General features: G+C 42.6%; 1 protein-coding gene across 3 annotated transcripts in view; it reads right to left on the bottom strand.

Annotated features, from left to right (window-relative positions):
* Positions 1 to 3,513: 3,513 nt before the first annotated feature.
* TTC3 (tetratricopeptide repeat domain 3) overlaps positions 3,514 to 19,315 on the bottom strand; it is a 137,901-nt gene continuing 122,099 nt past the window's right edge. For all 3 annotated transcript variants that reach the window (XM_065876439.1, XM_065876440.1, XM_065876441.1), the window contains 8 exons: positions 18,037 to 18,137; positions 14,058 to 14,148; positions 13,549 to 13,650; positions 10,837 to 11,174; positions 8,475 to 8,601; positions 8,153 to 8,296; positions 4,762 to 4,854; positions 3,514 to 3,588 (listed from right to left, as the gene is read on the bottom strand). In XM_065876439.1, the coding sequence (XP_065732511.1) occupies positions 3,514 to 3,588; positions 4,762 to 4,854; positions 8,153 to 8,296; positions 8,475 to 8,601; positions 10,837 to 11,174; positions 13,549 to 13,650; positions 14,058 to 14,148; positions 18,037 to 18,137 (1,071 nt within the window). The remainder of the gene's footprint in view (positions 3,589 to 4,761; positions 4,855 to 8,152; positions 8,297 to 8,474; positions 8,602 to 10,836; positions 11,175 to 13,548; positions 13,651 to 14,057; positions 14,149 to 18,036; positions 18,138 to 19,315) is intronic.

Genomic DNA, 19,315 nt, shown 5'->3' with positions numbered 1-19,315 from the left:
TCTGGATTTTGGCTGAATCTTTTATCTTTTTTTCTTTCACCTTTAAAGGATAAATAGGAGGAGACAATATAAACTGGAGGTGATGGTAATAGCAGTTCTCCCCCCAAACCAGGGAGCTGGGATTACATGCCTCCTCTACTGGGATGAGCCTGCCCAGGCCTCTCCCATGCTCCAGTACAAACCCCCAGCCGAGCCAGGCATAGAACTCTGGTCCTAAAACCAAACTGAACAGAAAAGCTACCTCAAAACTGCTCATCCAGGTGATTTGGAAAAGTCACAGGTGAAATTATCCTTTGCTACAGAATCACGATGTCATCAAAGTCAACAGGGAGATTTCAGGAACAAAGCTGTTATTTTTCAAAACGACTTTGAGGTGCTTTGATCTCTTCTCGCTCTGTTCTCTACCTGACTACGTTCCACAGTCTAGGCTACACTGAGGAGATCTCCTAATCTAACAAAGCTTTTCTTACACCGGACCACCAAGCTCTCTCCCTGTGCAATTTCCAGGCCCTGACCTTAGTAACAATCACTGGCTCCCCTTTATCACAGGTTTACGTGCAAGGCACTATGCTAAACACTTTGCAGGAACTTTATTATTAATCTATACACCTTCCTTGATACTTTTTCAAAGCCCTTCTCAGCACCTGAAATTACATTCTAAATTTGTTCACTGTCTGTAACTGGAAGACAAATTTCACAGTCCTTGTCTCTCCTTCACTGCCGTATCAGGATGTCGAGGCCAGGGCCTAGCGCACAGTAGATACTCAGTACACATTTGTTTTCACTGTTGTCCAGGGTTGCCCACCCTTCTCAGCAAAGCACTGAAGGTATAGGGCTACTTGAAGGTGGACGTGTCCTCTAAGTAGATCATATCAGGGTGAAGAGGAGAAAAAGGGATTAGATACAACCGATGATCCATTCTTCTTACAATTATTTTTTAATAAAGTTTGATGATTAACGTTTATCAAGTTCGACTCAAGTTAAAACACCAGAAATGTATTTCCTGTTCCTTTCACGAAGGGTCCTACTGGAGATGGTTGTGGTCCTCACTCAGACAAGCCTTCCCGTCTACTTCGCTGTCTTCCCTTTTTATCAACCTTACCAGCAAGCACCTCATATGATGATGAAAGAAATTTCCACCTTGCCATCATTTCTTCTACCTGTTTCCTTTAATCCATTTTTCCAGAGTGACATCTGATTGAAAAACTACCTAAAATAATTTCGTTGCTTCAGTTTTGTGGTGTGATCACTTTCCCCACCTGTTTCCACTCTACGGTCTTTGAAATTACCTTCAAAGTGTAGTAACATTTTGCCATGCTGGGGTACCATTTCAATTTTATATTGGATTATGCATTATTTATAGCACAGATTAAACTTTTCAGCAGGGAAAACAATCCAAACTCTTAGGAACAGTCATTGTTTTAAGTTATACGCTATTTTCAATTAAATGCTACCGGATTAAAGACACAGACTGATAATATTGGCTTTTTTCAATCATCTCTTAGTGCTCAGCATACCAGAAGGTCCTCTAAAAGGGAAACCCTTCTCATGAATCCACAAGGACCAAAAGGTCCTTGAAATCTGGCCCAATCTAAAACATCCACAAGCATATTTGGTCCATGCCAAATGGTTTTGGACAGGATCAAATATCAAGGACATTTTGGTGTGGACCAAATGTCTGCTAACCATCCACAGGTCCTCAAAAAAGTCAATACTGAGAAATGCAATTTGATTAACTCTCACATTTTCACGTGTATTCACATGAAAAACCTCTCATTCTAGCCTAAACAGTAAACTCTGCCATCTCTGTATAATCTTTCCATTCACAAATTTCAACAGCCAATCTTGTGAACTTGAGTTTAGCAACCTCTGTTTAGGCACAGAGGATGTCTTTGATCCAGGATCTAAAATGTCCTAAGACCTCTTGGTTAGACTCCTCAGACGTACCATGGCTCTTCTTTCCAAATGAAGTCACCTTTTAAAATGTCAGCGTAATATATGTCTTGAATTTTCAAGTAGAATACTTTAAATTATTTGACAAAGAACAGATAACACGACAGTAAACTGATGTTATTTTAGAATGCTTTTTATTTCGACACTTACAGGACATGTGTAAGGCATGTTCACAAGTATTTGTTTGAAGTTATGTACAAAACACGTTCTCTTTCTCTCCAGCTGCTCTTCTTTCCCTTTGTACCTGCTGCTACAAACTGGGCCCTGTGTATCTTCATATCTACAAGTCCTCAGTTATTCTGAACATGCAGACAATGTTTTAGGGACCTGCTTCAAAATATGGAGGAAGCTTCTATGCACTAAGTCACTAAGACATCAAAACTCACAGGGAACCAAGGCAGAGGGAAGCGACCAAATCAGCTTATGAACTTGGGACTGTGAGCATCTAGGGGGTAACAAAGAACACATGGAAAAACACTTTTTGACCCTTCCTGTTTGAGAGAAATGGAATGTGTCCAGAATTCATGTTTCTGTATTTACTACTACTGCCTATGAAGTCACTACAGAGAACTAATTTTTTAACAGTTTCTAATGCAGTTACAGTTTTGTTCTCAGGCCACAGTACAAGAGAGCATGCATTACTTTACACAAATGTCAAACACCGAACAATTGTAACAGGGACTCCTCAGGACTAATTACACAAGTGTCTCTTTTTGGTGGTAGGATAAGGAAAGTGCCCACTGTGTGCTGGACAGAGACACCCAAACACCTGTTGTCTAACTCATAAAGAGGGACAACATCCCTAGTGAGAATAGAGAAGTATTCAGAGTAGGTTCCCAATGTGGGGCTGGGATAATGGATATGGAGCCTCACTTTTAGGGGTTAAAATAAGTCTTGGCTGATGTTAGTAAGTTTATTGTGTGATTTTCAAAAATCATTATGTCTTTAAAATATGAAAAACAAGCACTTATAAATCTACTGGGGAGAAATAAAATAATGAAATGAAAAATCAAAATCACTTGAAGAGGAGATCTGAATGAACCTTTTGGTCTGAATCAGCCAATATTTTAACATCAACTACAACCTAGTCAAGTGTGGTTTGCTTAAGCCCATTTTTTAAAATGCAGAATCTTTAAGGAAAAACGTAGGCATTTGTTTAGGAATACTGATCTCAAAAAACTTTAACGTGGGGCACTTTAAACGATCAAGGCTACTTATAATTTAAGTCCTGCTTTGAGGCACTCACCATATTTTCCTTCCATCTCAGAGAGCACCTCTGCAGCAGCCCCAGCCATATAAGGATGCGGTCACACATGACTTTATCAGCCACCATTTGGCGATTATTAAGTGGCTAGTCAGAGTTGGGAAATTACTTACTGTTAGCTGTTCTAAAGATTTCCATTTATTAGCACTGTGAAGCACGGTGCAAAGAATCTTCACATGTTGCTTTTTATATCAAAGGTAGTATATTGTTATTCTTCCAACTCAACAAACAGTACATACTCTTTAGTGAACTGTAACTACCTAGAACAGTGGGTGGGCCTCTTCCAGAAGGGCAGGCTACTCTTCTGACAGGAGATCACGAGCCAGGCAGGCTGGGCAAGTGCTCTGCTCCTTAAGCCATTGCTTGAAGCACTGAAATGAGAAAAGACAATTAGCCAGTGCCTTTAGGAGCACATGGAACCTCAGCCCTCCTGTACCACTCGCCTCAGCAGACACGGCTAACTTCACTGTGACATTTGGTAGGGCCTGGAGCCACCCAACACCCAGGGACACCAGAGCCTGCTCAGGGTAGGAGTCTGGACCAAGCTCCAGGAACAAAGAAACCCACCTCAGAATGTGACCTTGAACACTCAGGGCCTGACCTTGGGGCATGGCCTTGCCCTCCCATCCCCACACCCTGCTCCAGTCTCGTGCTTCAGCCACCCTGACTTCTAGAGGCTGGCCCTTGGACTCACCCTGTCTGCCTGGTCTTGTTCCTTGCCCATCCCACCGGCCTGCACACCACACAGCCTCACAGGAGCCTGTCTATCCAGCGTGCTCCCAGCTGGCCTGCTGCTGCTACAGAGCCGAGTGTGTGTGTAAGTTCGAGAGCCCAGGCAGGATGCCCCTACCCGGGAAGGAGGGAGAAGGCAGGCCGCGCGGGAGACTGCACGCTGTGTGGACTCTTTCTAGTGAGTGTACCGTGTATACCCCTTTTCTCAGGGATTCCTACACTGACAGGGCAGAGACCTGATCTGCTCTAACCCAGCAGCAGGGGTGCAGGACAAATGCTCACAGCACCCAAAACACCAAAACAGTTACCACAAATCTTGGAAGGGCACAGGCCAGAATCTCCCAGGATCAGGCACAGTGGACCCAGTTAAGTTCAGTTTTTCTCCTCCGAAATGTTAAACTTACTTCACCTGCTGCAGTAAATTGACAAACTGCTGCACTGTGATCTGTCTGACCGTGCAGATAAGAAACTGGTGCGTATAAAAAACTGACTTCTAAAAAAAAAAAAAAACTGACTTCTAAGGAACTAGTACTGCTGTGACTTTCAGCAACTGATGGGGCCAACTGCTCTTCTGCACTCATGACATAGCGAAGACGACAGTGTGCACAGTGCACGCCGCAGGGCCCAGGAATCTGCTCCCCTTCCTGCAGCATCAATGTTTGGGAGGGAGACAATCATCACAGACATGAGGAGGTTTAGAAAGTGCTTTGAAAATGCAAGTACTGAAGCTTAGAAAACAAAGTCCCTTTTTATTTTCAAAATACTCCATAGACAAAATGCATGACATGAGGATGGCCAAGGAGAACTCTTACCCCTTTGTGAAACTTGTGCCCACATTTCAGCACACGTACATTTTTGGATTTGAATACTTCTAGGCATATTTCACAGGAATTTGCACCGGACACCTGTCGAAACAAATGCATCTCAATAGTAAAGAATAACTAAATTTCTCCTTACTACATGAGCTCTTCTTACAAGTGGCCTTCCAGAACTTTCACAGCTAAGGTGGAAAATTATTCTCAATTATAGTTAAGGAGACTGAGGGAACAACTTATTTTCTAATAACATTTCTTAGGAAAAAATAAAGTTTTACTTTTCTCAGAGAAAAAAATGTTTTATGTGGTTAACTCATTCCCAGCTAAAATACTACAAATACCTACTTACCCCAACCCATACCTAAATAAAGTATGGTACTAGCTGAATATTACAAATTAATTGTTCATCTAATTATCTAACAGTTGGAGACAGTAATAAATTATGACATCTCTACACTATGGATTATCGTGGGGCTGATTAAAATCATGACGGAATTCCATAATCCGTGACGTGGCAAGTTAGTCACAAAAACTCTCTGAATAGAAGTAGGCTACAGAACAGTATGTATCATATGATTATATAATTCAATATTTTAAAAATAGAGAGAATGTGTATATATAGAGATGCCTAGAAAAGAGTCTGGAAAGATATAAAATGTTAACAGTGGTTACTGGCTACTTTGGTTGAGAGATTTAACTTTTTTCTTTGCTATTTTTCTAAAGTTTCCATGAATGTGGATTACTTGTATAAATCAAAACAAAACAAACTGACGGCTCATCCAGCAAACATCCATAGTCAGGGACTGTGCGGGGCACAGTGACACAGAGATGAATGGGAGGGCTTCCGGCCCTGGCCGCTCCCAGTCTGGTGAGCACAGACAGCGTGCTCTGTGTGAAAGCAGAGGGCCAGCCTAGAACACCAGGCGTGAAGCTCTCCCTATGGCTCACAGCACTCACCCCACACGCATCATTAACTTTGACTCTCACTCCCCATCTTAACTCTGAGCACCCTGAAGGCAGGAAATGGCCTTGCTTATCTGTGTTCTTAGCAGCTGGCAAGGAACCTGGTCCCAAACTGAGACTCCATAAACTGTCAAGAAAGTGAATGAATGCAGCCCTGGCAGTGGGTTAAGGTCAGGGAGTACAGCTGGGGGCAGTGCCTGAAGGCTATGACACCCTGAACTGCTGCACGGGGTTTTCTGTCTTTCCCATGGCACTGTTGCCGCTGCAGCAATGGGTCAGATGTGCTCTCACTCCTCTCTGTGGCCCCCCAGGGAAGGGTCTGGAAGGAAATGTGGAGGTGTCAGCCCTGGGGAAAGGGCAGGTTAAGGCCTCTGCAAAGTTCAGAAAAATTCATGGTTAACTTGACTGTTTCCTAGTATGGAAAAGTGGGCACAATATATTTCTAATTGAAAAAGAAAACCCACACACACACAAATATATGCACAGTTGACTAAATTCAGTATACACACAGATACAGAAGAGTTTAGAAAAATATATACTGATGTGATAGTACTGGTTACCCTTAGAGGGTGGGTTTTGGGGTTCTTTATATGCTCTCTTTATTTGGATTTTCTATTATGAACCACAAAACTTTTATAATTTAAAAATACAAAGCAGGGACTTCCCTGTGGCGCAGTGGTTAAGTATCTGCCTGCCAATGCAGGAGGTATGGGTTCGAGCCCTGGTCCAGGAAGATCCCACAGGCCGTGGAGCAACTAATGGTCTATCTTGGGATGGCCAACAAGCACACAGACGCACGCGTGCACACACACGCACACAAAGGAGTTCACACGCACACTCACACATCAATGAGAACGCTAAGAAGTTGACCTGGTTGTTCGACCACAGAGCACGTGACCAGCAGGAACACCCCTGAGAGAGGGAGGGGACTCCAGCCAGGCTTTGCAGGAATGCTCTGTAGGATCATAAGCTTTCCCTTTGGGGTGAGACCCTCTGGGACCTGAGTGTATGTGATGCAGAAAGTCTCCAAAGGGTAGCGGAAAGTGAAAATGTATGGGAGGCATAAAAACGAGTTCACAAAAAAGATTCACTGTTTAGCACAAGTCAGCAAACCAGCACTCTTTGTGCAGTCTTGCACTGCTGACTGTGCTATGGGGCCTGCAACTCTTCTAATTTCAATTTCACCTGAACGGTGATACTGTAGCTGGACAAAAAAGGGAAATGTGGGGGCTTCCCTGGTGGCGCAGTGGTTAAGAATCCGCCTGCCAATGCAGGGGACACGGGTTCGAGCCCTGGTCTGGGAAAATCCCACATGCCGCGGAGCAACTAGGCCCGTGAGCCACAACTACTGAGCCTGCGCGTCTGGAGCCTGTGCCCCGCAACAAGAGAGGCCGTGACAGTGAGAGGCCCGCGAACCGCGATGAAGAGTGGCCCCCGCTTGCCGCAACTGGAGGCAGCCCTCGCACAGAAACGAAGACCCAACACAGCCAAAAATAAATAAATAAATAATAAATCTATAAAAAAGGGAAATGTGCTCCGCACCAGAATTCAATCTGAAGCCCACGGCTGTGAGCCGCCAGGCGGCCATCTCTCTTCCAGCCACACGTTCAGCCGGTCCCTAATGCACAGTTCCCAGCACGAGCTGGTCAGTGCGCTGAGGACGCTGTGGTCAAATCGAAGGAAGAAACGCTGGCAAGATGCGCGAGCCACCTGTGCCTCGGATTCCTCATTCACAGACAGTTATAATGCCCTGTCAACTGACATCACAGATGTAACAGTATTTTATAAAAAGTTCTGTGTAACTGTAATATTCTCATTGTCTGAAAGGACAACAAACAATCTAAATCAGTATATCAAATTAAAGGCAAGTTAATTTAATGGGCTCAATCCTGTGTGCCCCCCCGCGCCCCTTGAGGGGAGAGAGAAGGGAAGCAACCAGCCTTTCCCGAGCACAGCACTTGACTCTGCCTATTCTACTTCAGCACTTCATCCCCACGACGACCCGAACAAGCAGATATGATTCGAGCTCACAGTGTTATTAAGTGATGGAACCAAGTCTGTGTTATTCCAAAGCCCATGGTCACACGTAGAAGAAAATTATCCAAAAATCAAATTTTCCAACTATTCACACTTGATATAAAAAGTGAATTTATCTGACCATCCACAGGCCCAGTTCCCACAATGTGGTCACAGCTCTTCTTGTCACTACATGCAGGGGCCCCGAGCTACCCGTGGAAGTGGAGAGACAACCTCGCCATTCACTGGCTCTCCTAATGAAACACTCAAGTACATCTAAACTTGGTTTCCAATTTCAAGATCAAATAAATTCAATCTAGAAAAATGGGGCTAAATCATGGATTAATAGTTCTGTTTCCTTCTTGTTCTTCATCAGAAGAAGAGAACTGACTCTTATGGTCATACATGCAACACTCACAGGGACGTTGTCTGTCTTCTGCCCCTGGCTTTCGGGTGATGATCCAACAAGCACGGAGGGCGGGCCCTGGGTGGCCCTGGTCACAGAAGCAGCAGAGCTGGGCTCAGATGGCCTCCTGTCCTTTCCTGGATTCGGCTGCAGCAAGAACATGGAGCAGGGAGGCAAGTTCAGTTACCCAAAAACTTGACCCTCTTCTATCTACTGAATTGCTCTCCATTTTTGGGTTGGAAGCATTTTCCCCCACAATTCTCTTATTTTATAAATAAATAAGAATAAAGTAGAACATTTTATTGAATCTAAATGAAATACTGACCTTTTTCTTTTTCTCTTCATCTAGAATGTGTTCTGTCACTCTTTGGACAATTTCGTCAATACTCAATCCAGAGAGCGAGTTCTTGTTTTTGTTCCTCACTTTTTTAATAAAACCAGCAAGCTCGGTGCTGAAAGGGAAAGTGGGAATAATGTCAAGAGAAAGTTAAAGTTTTCTGCTGCAAAGAAATATTATAGGCCAATATTAACCCAAAAGCAAAAAGAAACAAAATCAAATACACACAAATAATTCATTTGTAAACAACAACAGTAACTGTATATAGAGAGCAGCAAAATCAATCTTTCAAAGCACTATGAAAATTCCAATATTATTTCTAAATATTTGTTTTAATAGACTTTCAAAGTAACAGTGTATCTGATAGATCCATTTGAGATCTCCATCTCTACTTAGAAACCTGACTTCTTACAGCCTGGATATACTGTAGCTTGAAGCAAAATCAATGAATGATCAGACGCCACTGGATCTGACTTGAAATCAATAAAATCTCTTTCTATCTAAGAACAAACTAGTTTTGTTGACTTCCTCCCTTTAAAAATCTAACCAACAGGGCTTCCCTGGTGGCGCAGTGGTTGAGAGTCCGCCTGCCGACGCAGGGGACACGGGTTCGTGTCCCAGCCCGGGAAGATCCCACATGCCGCGGAGCGGCTGGGCCCGTGAGCCATGGCCGCTGAGCCTGCGCGTCCGGAGCCTGTGCTCTGCAACGGGAGAGGCCACAGCGGTGAGAGGCCAGCGTACCGCAAAAAAAAAAAAAAAAAAAAAAATCTAACCAACAACAAAGTTTTCAAAGCCTGAATTTTTCATAGGTAGCAGTGGATGTGATTTATATCGTTAATCAATAGGAACTTGGTATCTGTAGCACTAATACCTCATATGCTTTAACATGCAGAAAATTAGGATGCATATCTATTTGGTGGTTTATATTCTGCCAGATTTAGTCAGGATTGCAAACAATTTTATTTGTAATGTACTTTTGGTAATTACAACCTGACTATTTTTACTAATTTGCATGGTAATTGCTATTGAGAGAACTTACAATGTTTATCAAACTTAGGCAGGGCTAAACATGCCCATGTGCAGACAAGATATACTTATTTCCAAATGGGCAGGGCTCCACTGACAAATGCAAAACATCAAATTTGGCCAATCATAATTAACTACTGTGTTTCAAAAGTATAATCTCAAAGACTGTGACTAATATCGTGTCAAAGACAGAAATAACAAGGGAGGTGCAGAGGGTCAATTCTGGATGTGGAATCCTCTCTTCTGAGCTGTATCCCAGAGACATTCCCTCCACTTCACCTTCTCTCCAAGCTGAGACCAGTACCTCTGTCCCCTCGCACCAATCTGGAGTGAGGTCAGAGGTTGATGCAGAAGCACTGCTGAAGTGCCTGAATGACAACTCTGGCTGACTTAGTTAAAAGCAGCTCTCCCCATTTGCAGCAACATGGATGGACCTAGAGACTATCATACTGAGTGAAGTAAGTCAGACAGAGAAAGACAAATATATGATATTGCTTATACATGGAATCTAAAAAAATGGTACAAATGAACTTATTTACCAAACAGAAATAGTCACAGACATAAAAAACAAATCTATGGTTTCTGGGGGGGTGGGAGGGGATGAATGGGGAGACTGGGAGTGACACATACACACTATTATATATAAAATAGATAACTAATAAGGACCTACTGTATAGCACAGGGAACTCTACTCAATACTCTGTAATGACCTACATGGGAAAAGAATCTAAAAATGAGTGGATATACGTAAATGTACAACTGATTCACTTTGCTATACACCTGAAACTAATACAACACTGTAAATCAACTATACTCCCCCCTCCACCGCCCGCCAAAAAAGCAGCTCTCCTCACCCTCATGAGGATCCCTTTGTAACATGCTCACACACCTGACTACTAGCCTCGTCAGCCTCACACCTCTAACAAATCGGAGGTGCTGTCCAACAAGGTGTTAAGTTGCTGTTGCCTTCGTGGCTATATGTGGGATTTTTTTCCCTGAAATAATACTGTAAAACTAATGTTTTGCAGTCATTTAGTGATTCCATAACTAGTGTTGGAGAATTACTGAGTTCATCTAAATCTTAGCAAACTGCCATGGGTTCTGATGAGTATTGATTAACCAGTGTTCAATGTTTTCAATCTATTGGTTTGAAACTGCTCACTTCTATGTTTACAAAAGGAAAAAGTGCAGCGCTTGTCTTTCTGAGTAAAACAATTATGCAGTTCTTTCCACTTCAGCCCCTAATTGGCTGTAATGTTATCTGATCAGGAAACCTCAGTTCAATACAGCACTCAACAGAGTTGCAGACATTTCAGATTCGTACCTGCTGTAACAGGGGAACACCACTGACAGGTGCTCAATAATACTATTGAACGGTTTCTTTGGAGACTGGCTTGAACGGGTGGCACGTCCTGGAGCACCAGGTAACTTCTGATCAGCCACCGGGCTTGGCTCTGACTGAGCTGCCTGGCCGGCGCTCTCACATTCTGGCAGCCGGCCGGCTTCTGGCTCACAGGAGGGCGACTCCACTGGGCCACCAGTAGCAGAGACCAGACTTGATTCTTCGGGAACCGCTGTTCGGTCTCCAGTCCTGTGACTGGTAGAAGTGGAGGGGCCTTGATCATCGTGGTCTAAAGACTCAGGAAGTAACTTAGGATGAACCTACAAGGAACACACCACAGTGGCTGGATCACTAAGAGTGACATCCGTGAACAAAGACTAACAATTAAGCACAACTACAATAAAACCTGGCTGCTCAAGTGCACAGCATTTGAATTACAACAAATTAAATGTTTTGTTCTTAAAAATTGCTGGCCACCTTCTCTTTCTCAAAATGAGCTCTTCATGGCCCCACACTGCTGGCTTCCGTCCCATCCGCTGGGCCCCTGGCTCAGCTCTCCCCACAGCCCTGCCGCCGTGTACGCCTGAAGTGCTGCTGCCCCTCACGTTGCCAGAGGTGCAGCCTCCACCCCACCCGTGCTACGCCCTAGCGTTCCTCGGTGACTGTGTGCCCACTTTTTTTTTTTTGGCCGCGCAGTGCAGCATGTAGTATCTCAGTTCCCCGACCAGGGATCGAACCCACGCCCCCTGCAGTGGAAGCGCAGAGTCCTAACCACTGGACCGCCAGGGAAATCCATAATGCCCACTTTTAAAAAGATTCGAGTCTAGAATATCTTCTTGAGATCCAAATCTGCACATCCGAACTTCCTAATGGGCAGATCCACGTGGGTGACTGATTCCAAGGCCACTCAAGCCCTACGTCTTCAACACCAGCCTCAGGGTGGTCTCCTCACCCTGCTCTTCCTCCGACGCCACTTCACTGACAGAAACCCAGAGTCATCCTCAAGATTGTTGGCCTTACGATCTCACAAGCAGCACCACTCTTTTTTTTTTTTTTTTGCGGTACGCGGGCCTCTCACTGTTGCAGCCTCTCCCATTGCGGAGCACAGGTTCCGGACGCGCAGGCTCAGCAGCCATGGCTCACGGGCCCAGCCGCTCGGCGGCATGTGGGATCCTCCCGGACCGGGGCACGAACCCGCGTCCCCTGCATCGGCAGGCGGACTCTCAACCACTGCGCCACCAGGGAAGCCCCAGCACCACTCTTTCATCTGACCTCCTGCACATCCCTCAAATCTGTTCTCTTCCCTGCAGCCCCACTGCCTCTCTGACCTGGGACACGGCTGGGGGCAGTGAGCTGTAGCTGGTTGACTGGAAATCGCCCCCTCAGCTCCCTCTCCCACCACATCTCCACACTGCAGTCAAGCTGATTGTCAAGTACAATGTTGATGTCGTTCCCTAACTGGAAATTTATACTGGCTTCTTAGTGACCTGAGGAGAAGTCCACACTGCTAAACACACCTTACACCTTAATAAGGCTCCCTTTGTTCCGGCCCGTGGGCACGAGATTATAATCTTTCTCCCTATAGCCCCCTTTGTCATCGTGGACTCCTTTTACTGCTATGAAAGGAGTGTATTCTCTTTTTTCCTAGCCTCCAAATATGCTGCTTCTTCCACTGGGAACACTTTGACCCTGCAAACATCACACCACACAACCCTCCTCAAACACACACCCCTTTTTACTCCTTTTGCCTGGTTAATTCCTATTCCAGATCTCTGACTCACTGAGACTTCCAACAGCGGAGCTTCTGCCAAGGCTTAGGCCTCTGGGTTAGATTAGTTCCTCCTAATTTATGCTGCCATAGCCTTCTATGTTCCTGTGAAAAATCTTGGCACACTTTGCTTATAATTATAGGTTTAAAGTCTCTCTTTCCCAAACCCATATGCACTTTGAGGGCACAGACCACATCTAATCTTGATCACCACTAAATACCCAATGAATGAACAGCACAGAAATGACACACAAAGTAAATCATTTTTAGGGGTACTTATTACTCAAGCTCCTGGCACACTGAGAGTTCTCAAGGAATCTTAAATTTTAAAGTTATATAAGCTAGAGTTAAAAATTAATGGTAAAATATTCTGTTGATATCTAATGCTCTTCCCCCTTCCGTATCTGCTATAAGAACTTGGAAACACTATAAATAAGTGATCTTTAATTCTAAATAAAACTCTTTCTTACTCAGTTCAATGGAGAGAAAAAACTTTTTCTACGGAGAGAAAAAAAACTGGTGCTCAACAGAAAATTTAATCAGTCCAAGGTGGCTAACTTTTTAACGTTTTACACCATTTTTTTTTTTGCAGATGAATCCACGATAAGTATGAACGCTTAGTGTGCAAGGTATTGGGGAGGAAAAAGATGCTCAAGATGAGGCTTCTGACTGCAGCTCCAGAGCCTACAATCTAAGACGCTGAATGCATTGACAGAAGGGTCACAGGGTGAGGGGCAAATAAGGGCAGCCCTCACAGGGCTTAACCTAGTACTTAATAAAAACATGAAGGCAATTGTTAATCCATCTCATGCCCACTCCCAAAACAATAACAGCAAACTACTTTTGGCCAGTTAAGAAAGAAATTGTGCTTCACTCCTTTTCTGTTCTCTTTCCTTCAAAAAAAAAAAAAAATGTAATAGACTTACTGTGTTACAGGCAGGAAACGAAAGCTCAGAAATCTGCACTTTAGAAAGTTCACTGAGCCGAGAACCATTTTTAATTGCTTCAATTTGTTCTTCAAACTGAGACTGTAGGTAGAAGGAAAAATGTTAACTTTTTCTAACAAATTCCAAGAGAAAACCACAGCTGTCAATTAATACTTTTTTTCCCTTACTATACATACATAACAAATGCTCAACCGTTTTCCAAGAAATATAACTGAGTTGCAAGGAAAGAAGTTCAAAATAAGTCCTTATTAATCAGAATGCTCTACAGCCTTATCAAACACAACTTTTCTAATCTTAACAATCAAGGGCTGAGTTTAAAGAGAGTTAAGAAGACAGCATTTCTTTCATGAAAAATTCTTAATTACAACAAAAAATAAATATTGTCTTTAACAGCTCAAAAAAGAAATAGTTTCAATATGACATGACCTCCTTAGAATTATAACCATCAGATAGATTTTGACAGAATTATAAAATACCTTATAACTTACCTTTGCTTTCTCAATTTCTTCTCTAACATTAGAAAGAAATGATTCCCATGAATGTATGTCAGATTCCATGACAGGATATGCTGCAGACTCACTGAGAAAGCAGAAAAATTTATAAAACTGCTAATGTCCACTTAAAGATTTTTTTAAATTGAAAGCACTAAAATACAAATGCAAATAAACATTTAAACACAAGAGAAACATGATCACACACAATAAAACAACTATTCTTAAAGAACTGTATATCTTACAGTCACTACACTTTAGGAAACTAACCGTTGATCTAATCCAAACCCCAAAACTGGTAGGCAGAGAGCAAATATTCTCCTCAATTTGAAGATCTGACACTCTTCGTTGGCATCTTCATATTTAACATCAAAGGCTATCTTTGTATTGAAAAACAAACCAAAAAACGGCAGCCTGGAAACATCCCAATAAAACCCTCGTCCCGATCTTACTGTAAAATAAAGGGTGGGTGTCTAACAGGCTATGTTAAACTTCTCAGCGCCTCATGAATCTGCTCCACTGAAAGTGACAGGTAAGCTTTCTACTCCTAACTGAGAAGATCAGGAACACTACCGATCTGCGATGGTGTCAGTTCTCAGTATATGTCTTAAAGAAAAACCACAACATTGCTTTTATGGCTTTCCTCTTTTGCTAGCCTTGGTGGCATGAGCAGAATTAGCACAGAAGCCCTAAGAAAAAATGTCGTGTACTGTGAGGCTTGATAAAGAGTCAATACCACTAGGTAAAATGAGGCCTGGGATATCTTTGTTTCCCAGATGCACCACAATGCATAGCCCACAGCTGCTACACACTGGCAACTGAACACCACGTGCTCTCAACCTCAGCTGTACTAGTCCTGTAATCTGAATCAGCATATCAATTTACCTTTTTTTTTTTTTTTTTTGTGGTACGCGGGCCTCTCACTGTTGTGGCCTCTCCCGTTGCAGAGCACAGGCTCCGGACGCGCAGGCTCAGCGGCCATGGCTCACGGGCCCAGCCGCTCTGCGGCATGTGGGATCTTCCCGGACTGGGGCACGAACCCGTGTCCCCTGCCTCGGCAGGCGGACTCTCAACCACTGCGCCACCAGGGAAGCCTCCTCAATTTACCTTTAATCAGAAAGGTTTTCTCACCTTTCTGAAAAAAACTTAATCTTGAAACATGCAATAAAGAACTATACAATAAAACTGTTTTTCCATAACCCACAGAATCTCTGGTTCAGCACTGAGGGTTTGAAATTTAAATCAAAAAGCACTAGGAATTAAGAATTCAAAATCTGTGTGTGGTCCCGTTTGTTATTTTTGTCTTTATTTCCATTTCTCTGGGAGGTGTGCCTAAAAGGACCTTGCTGTGATTTATGTTGCACAGCGTCCTGCCTATGTTTTCCTCTAAGAGTTTTGTAGCGTCTGGCCTTACATTTAGGTCTTTAATCCATCTTGAACTTATTTTCATGTATGGTGTCAGGAAGTGTTTTGCACAGCAAAGGAAACCATAAACAAGATGAAAAGACAACCCTCAGAATGGGAGAAAACATTCGCAAAGGAAGCAATGACAAAGGATTAATCTGCAAAATATACAAGCAGCTCATGCAGCTCAATATCAGAAAAACAAACGACCCAGGCTTTCCCTTGGTGGTGCAGTGGTTAAGAATCTGCCGGCCAATGCAGGGGACACAGGTTCGATCCCTGGTCTAGGAAGATCCCAGATGCCACAGAGCAACAAAGCCCGTGCACCACAACTCCTGAGCCTGCACTCTAGAGCCCACGAGCCACAACTACTGAGCCTGTATGCCAAAATGCCCACATGCTTTAGAGCCTGTGCTCCGCAACAAGAGAAGCCACGGCAATGAGAAGCCCGCGCACCACAACGAAGAGTAGCCCCCGCTCACTGCAACTAGAGAAAGCCCGCGCATAGCAATGAAGACCTGACACAGCCAAAAAATAAAAACAAATAAATTTATAAAAACAAAACAAAAACCAAACCCAATCCAAAAATGGGCAGAAGACCTACATAGACATTTCTCCAAAGAAGATATACAAAGTGCCAACAAACACATGAAAGGATGCTCAACATCATTAATCATTAGAGGAATGCAAAACAAAACTTTAGTTAGGTATCACCTCACACTGGTCAGAATGGCCATCATCAAAAAATCTACAAACAATAAATGCTGGAGAAGGTGTGGAGAAAAGGGAACCCTCTTGCACTGTTGGTGGGAATGTAAATTGATACAGCCAGTATGGATGTGCCTTAAAAATCTAAAAATAGAACTACCATATGACCTAGCAATCCCATTACTGGCATATACCCTGAGAAAACCATAATTCAAAAAGAGACATGTACCACAATGTTCATCGCAGCACTATTTACAATAGCCAGGACATGGAAGCAACCTAAGTGTCCATCGACAGATGAATGGATAAAGAAGATGTGGCACGTATATACAATGGAATATTAGCCACAAAAAGAAACAAAACTGAGTTATTTGTAGTGAGGTGGATGGACCTAGAGCCTGTCATACAGAGTGAAGTAAGTCAGAAAAAGAAAGACAAATACCGTATGCTAACACATATATATGGAATCTAAAAAAAATGGTTCTATTGAACCTAGGGGCAGGACAGGAATAAAGATGCAGACGTAGAGAATGGACTTGAGGGCATGGGAAGGGGGAGGGTAAGCTGGGACGAAGTGAGAGAGTGGCATGGACATATATATACTACCAAATGTAAAACAGATAGCTAAGGGGAAGCAGCTGCATAGCACAGGGAGATCAGCTTGGTGCTTTGTGACCACCTAGAGGGGTGGAAAAGGGAGGGTGGGAGGGAGATGCAAGAGGGAGGGGATATGGGGATATATGTATTTGTATAGCTGATTCACTCTGTTATACAGCAGAAACTAACACAACACTGTAAAACAATTATACTCCAATAAAGATGTTTAAAAAAACAAAAACAAAAACCTGTGTGTGGAATATGATAAAAGGACCAGATGAAAAGTAATCCCATGTGCAAAAAACTATACTGAAAAGTACTAAATGCTAGACTGAAGGAGACCCTTTAGGATTCCCAGGTAAACCTTATTCCAAAAGCAAAGCAAAAGAAAGAAAAGCAGGTAAAGATTACAGAGGGTTGAAAAAAAATGACCAGATATAAATATCTTTTGAAGTGACATGCCCATACTCTCCCATTAAGACTGTTAAGTGACTATTCTTATGGAAGGCAATTGTTTAAAAAGCCTTAAAAATGTGATCTTCATTCCAGAAATTTATTTATTGCATGGAAATGACTAATAATTTAGCTATAAGGATACTTGCTACAGTGCAGCTTTTATTAACAAAATGTGCAAACAACCCAACTCTCCCACTATAGTGGTGTTTAATAAATCATGACATGTTTGTACACTGGATTACTATTTAACCTTTTAAAATTAGGTTGGAGGGGGCTTCCCTGGTGGCGCAGTGGTTTAGAGTCCGCCTGCCGATGCAGGGGACATGGGTTCGTGCCCCGGTCCGGGAAGATCCCACACGCCGTGGCGCGGCTGGGCCCATGAGCCATGGCCGCTGAGCCTGCGCGTCCGGAGCCTGTGCTCCGCAACGGGAGAGGCCACAACAGTGAGAGGCCCGCGTACCACAAAATAATTAAAAAAATAAAAATAAATAAATAAAATTAGGTTGGAGAAGCATAATTATTGATATGAAAGGAGGATTCCTGTATACTACTTAGTGAAAACTATATATAATTTTTTTTCAAATACTTAATGGATTTGCTGCAAAATATTAACTAGTTATAGCTCAATTAAGAATTAGGATAATTTTTATCCTTTTTGTTTACATGTTTTGATTTTTCTATAATTGAATATGTATTAACTATATTAACTATTAAAAATAAAGTAGTCCTAATGTAATTTTTTTCTTAAATCAGCCCTAACCTTTTTTTACCCAATGACACTTCTGGAAAGACACCTGCGACATCACAATACCTGCTCATTAGCTTCAGGTTCTTAAGAAATCCTTCGGCTTGTGACTCCATGTTCTGTAACTTATATACTTCCGTCTCCTTCCAGTTTTCGAGCACAGATACCTACCATTAGATTAAAGAATGTAAGTATTTTAAAACTAAAACTATTTTAAGGTTGGTAAAACAAACATTCTAAACCACTTTCAGGTTTCTCCTTAAATGACATATGATCAGAATCACCAGAACTTAATTATGTTATAATTTCTCTAAGGTGAACATGAATTAAAACTTTTGGATTTGAAAACAGAATAACAAGATGACAGTAAAATTACATACCTAAAATTATACTTTTCTCAGATATGAAACTTTCCACATGGCTTACTGCTTAAGCCATATACAAGCACAGAGCTAGGTTACCTACATGTAAATACCTGGTGTGCATAATCTATGGTCCTGTTCATGGTGAGCAGAGGGCCAGGACCCTGCAGAACCCTAAGGCTGAACCCTACCGAATTTAAAGGCCTCGGAAACAGACTTGTGGTTGCCAAGGGAGAGGGAAGTGGGGGTGTGTGTGTGGTGGGAGTTTGGGGTTAGCAGATGCAAACTACTATATATAGAATGGATAAACAACAAGGTCTTACTGTATAGCACAGGAACTATATTCAATATCCTGTGATAAACCATAATGGAAAAGAATATACAAAAGAATGTGTGTGTGTGTGTATACACACACACACACACACACACACACACACAATGTATAACTGAATCACTTTGTTGTACAGCAGAAATTAACACAACATGGTAAATCAACTATACTTCAATAATAAATAAATAAATAAATACAGAATAGCTGCATTAAAATAAAATAAAAGCCTCAGAGAAGTTGTTATCAGCAAGGGCATTAAAAGGTTCTAGGGCATGTTTTTAAAATTTTAGACTCTCTGCTGTGGCTCCCCGCACAAGCCAAGTGGCCATTTTTGTAAAAGTCACTGCAGGAAATGTAGACCTGCCTTGTTTTAATCCAGGTGTCAGTAACCTTGACAGGGCCCACCAGGCAAACCTGCTTGCCAAATGGTGATAAATGGGAACTGAATGACTTGGGAACAGAGATGCAGGCATAGTATCGGGAAAGTAGAAGTACTTGGACTATTTTTCCTTCCTTTCTTTATAAAAGCAGCTGCATAGCTGATATTCCACTGGAAGACTCATGTTTACAGACTGCATAAGCTAAGCTTCTCCTTACTTTCCTAGAATAATCATAGACACATACACAAATAAATAACATTTACTTCTCAATT

Source organism: Phocoena phocoena, chromosome 4 (assembly GCF_963924675.1).
Source record: "Phocoena phocoena chromosome 4, mPhoPho1.1, whole genome shotgun sequence".
NCBI lineage: Eukaryota > Metazoa > Chordata > Mammalia > Artiodactyla > Phocoenidae > Phocoena > Phocoena phocoena.
Note: the sequence above shows the minus strand (reverse complement) of the source record. Positions and strands in the feature narration are given on the sequence as shown.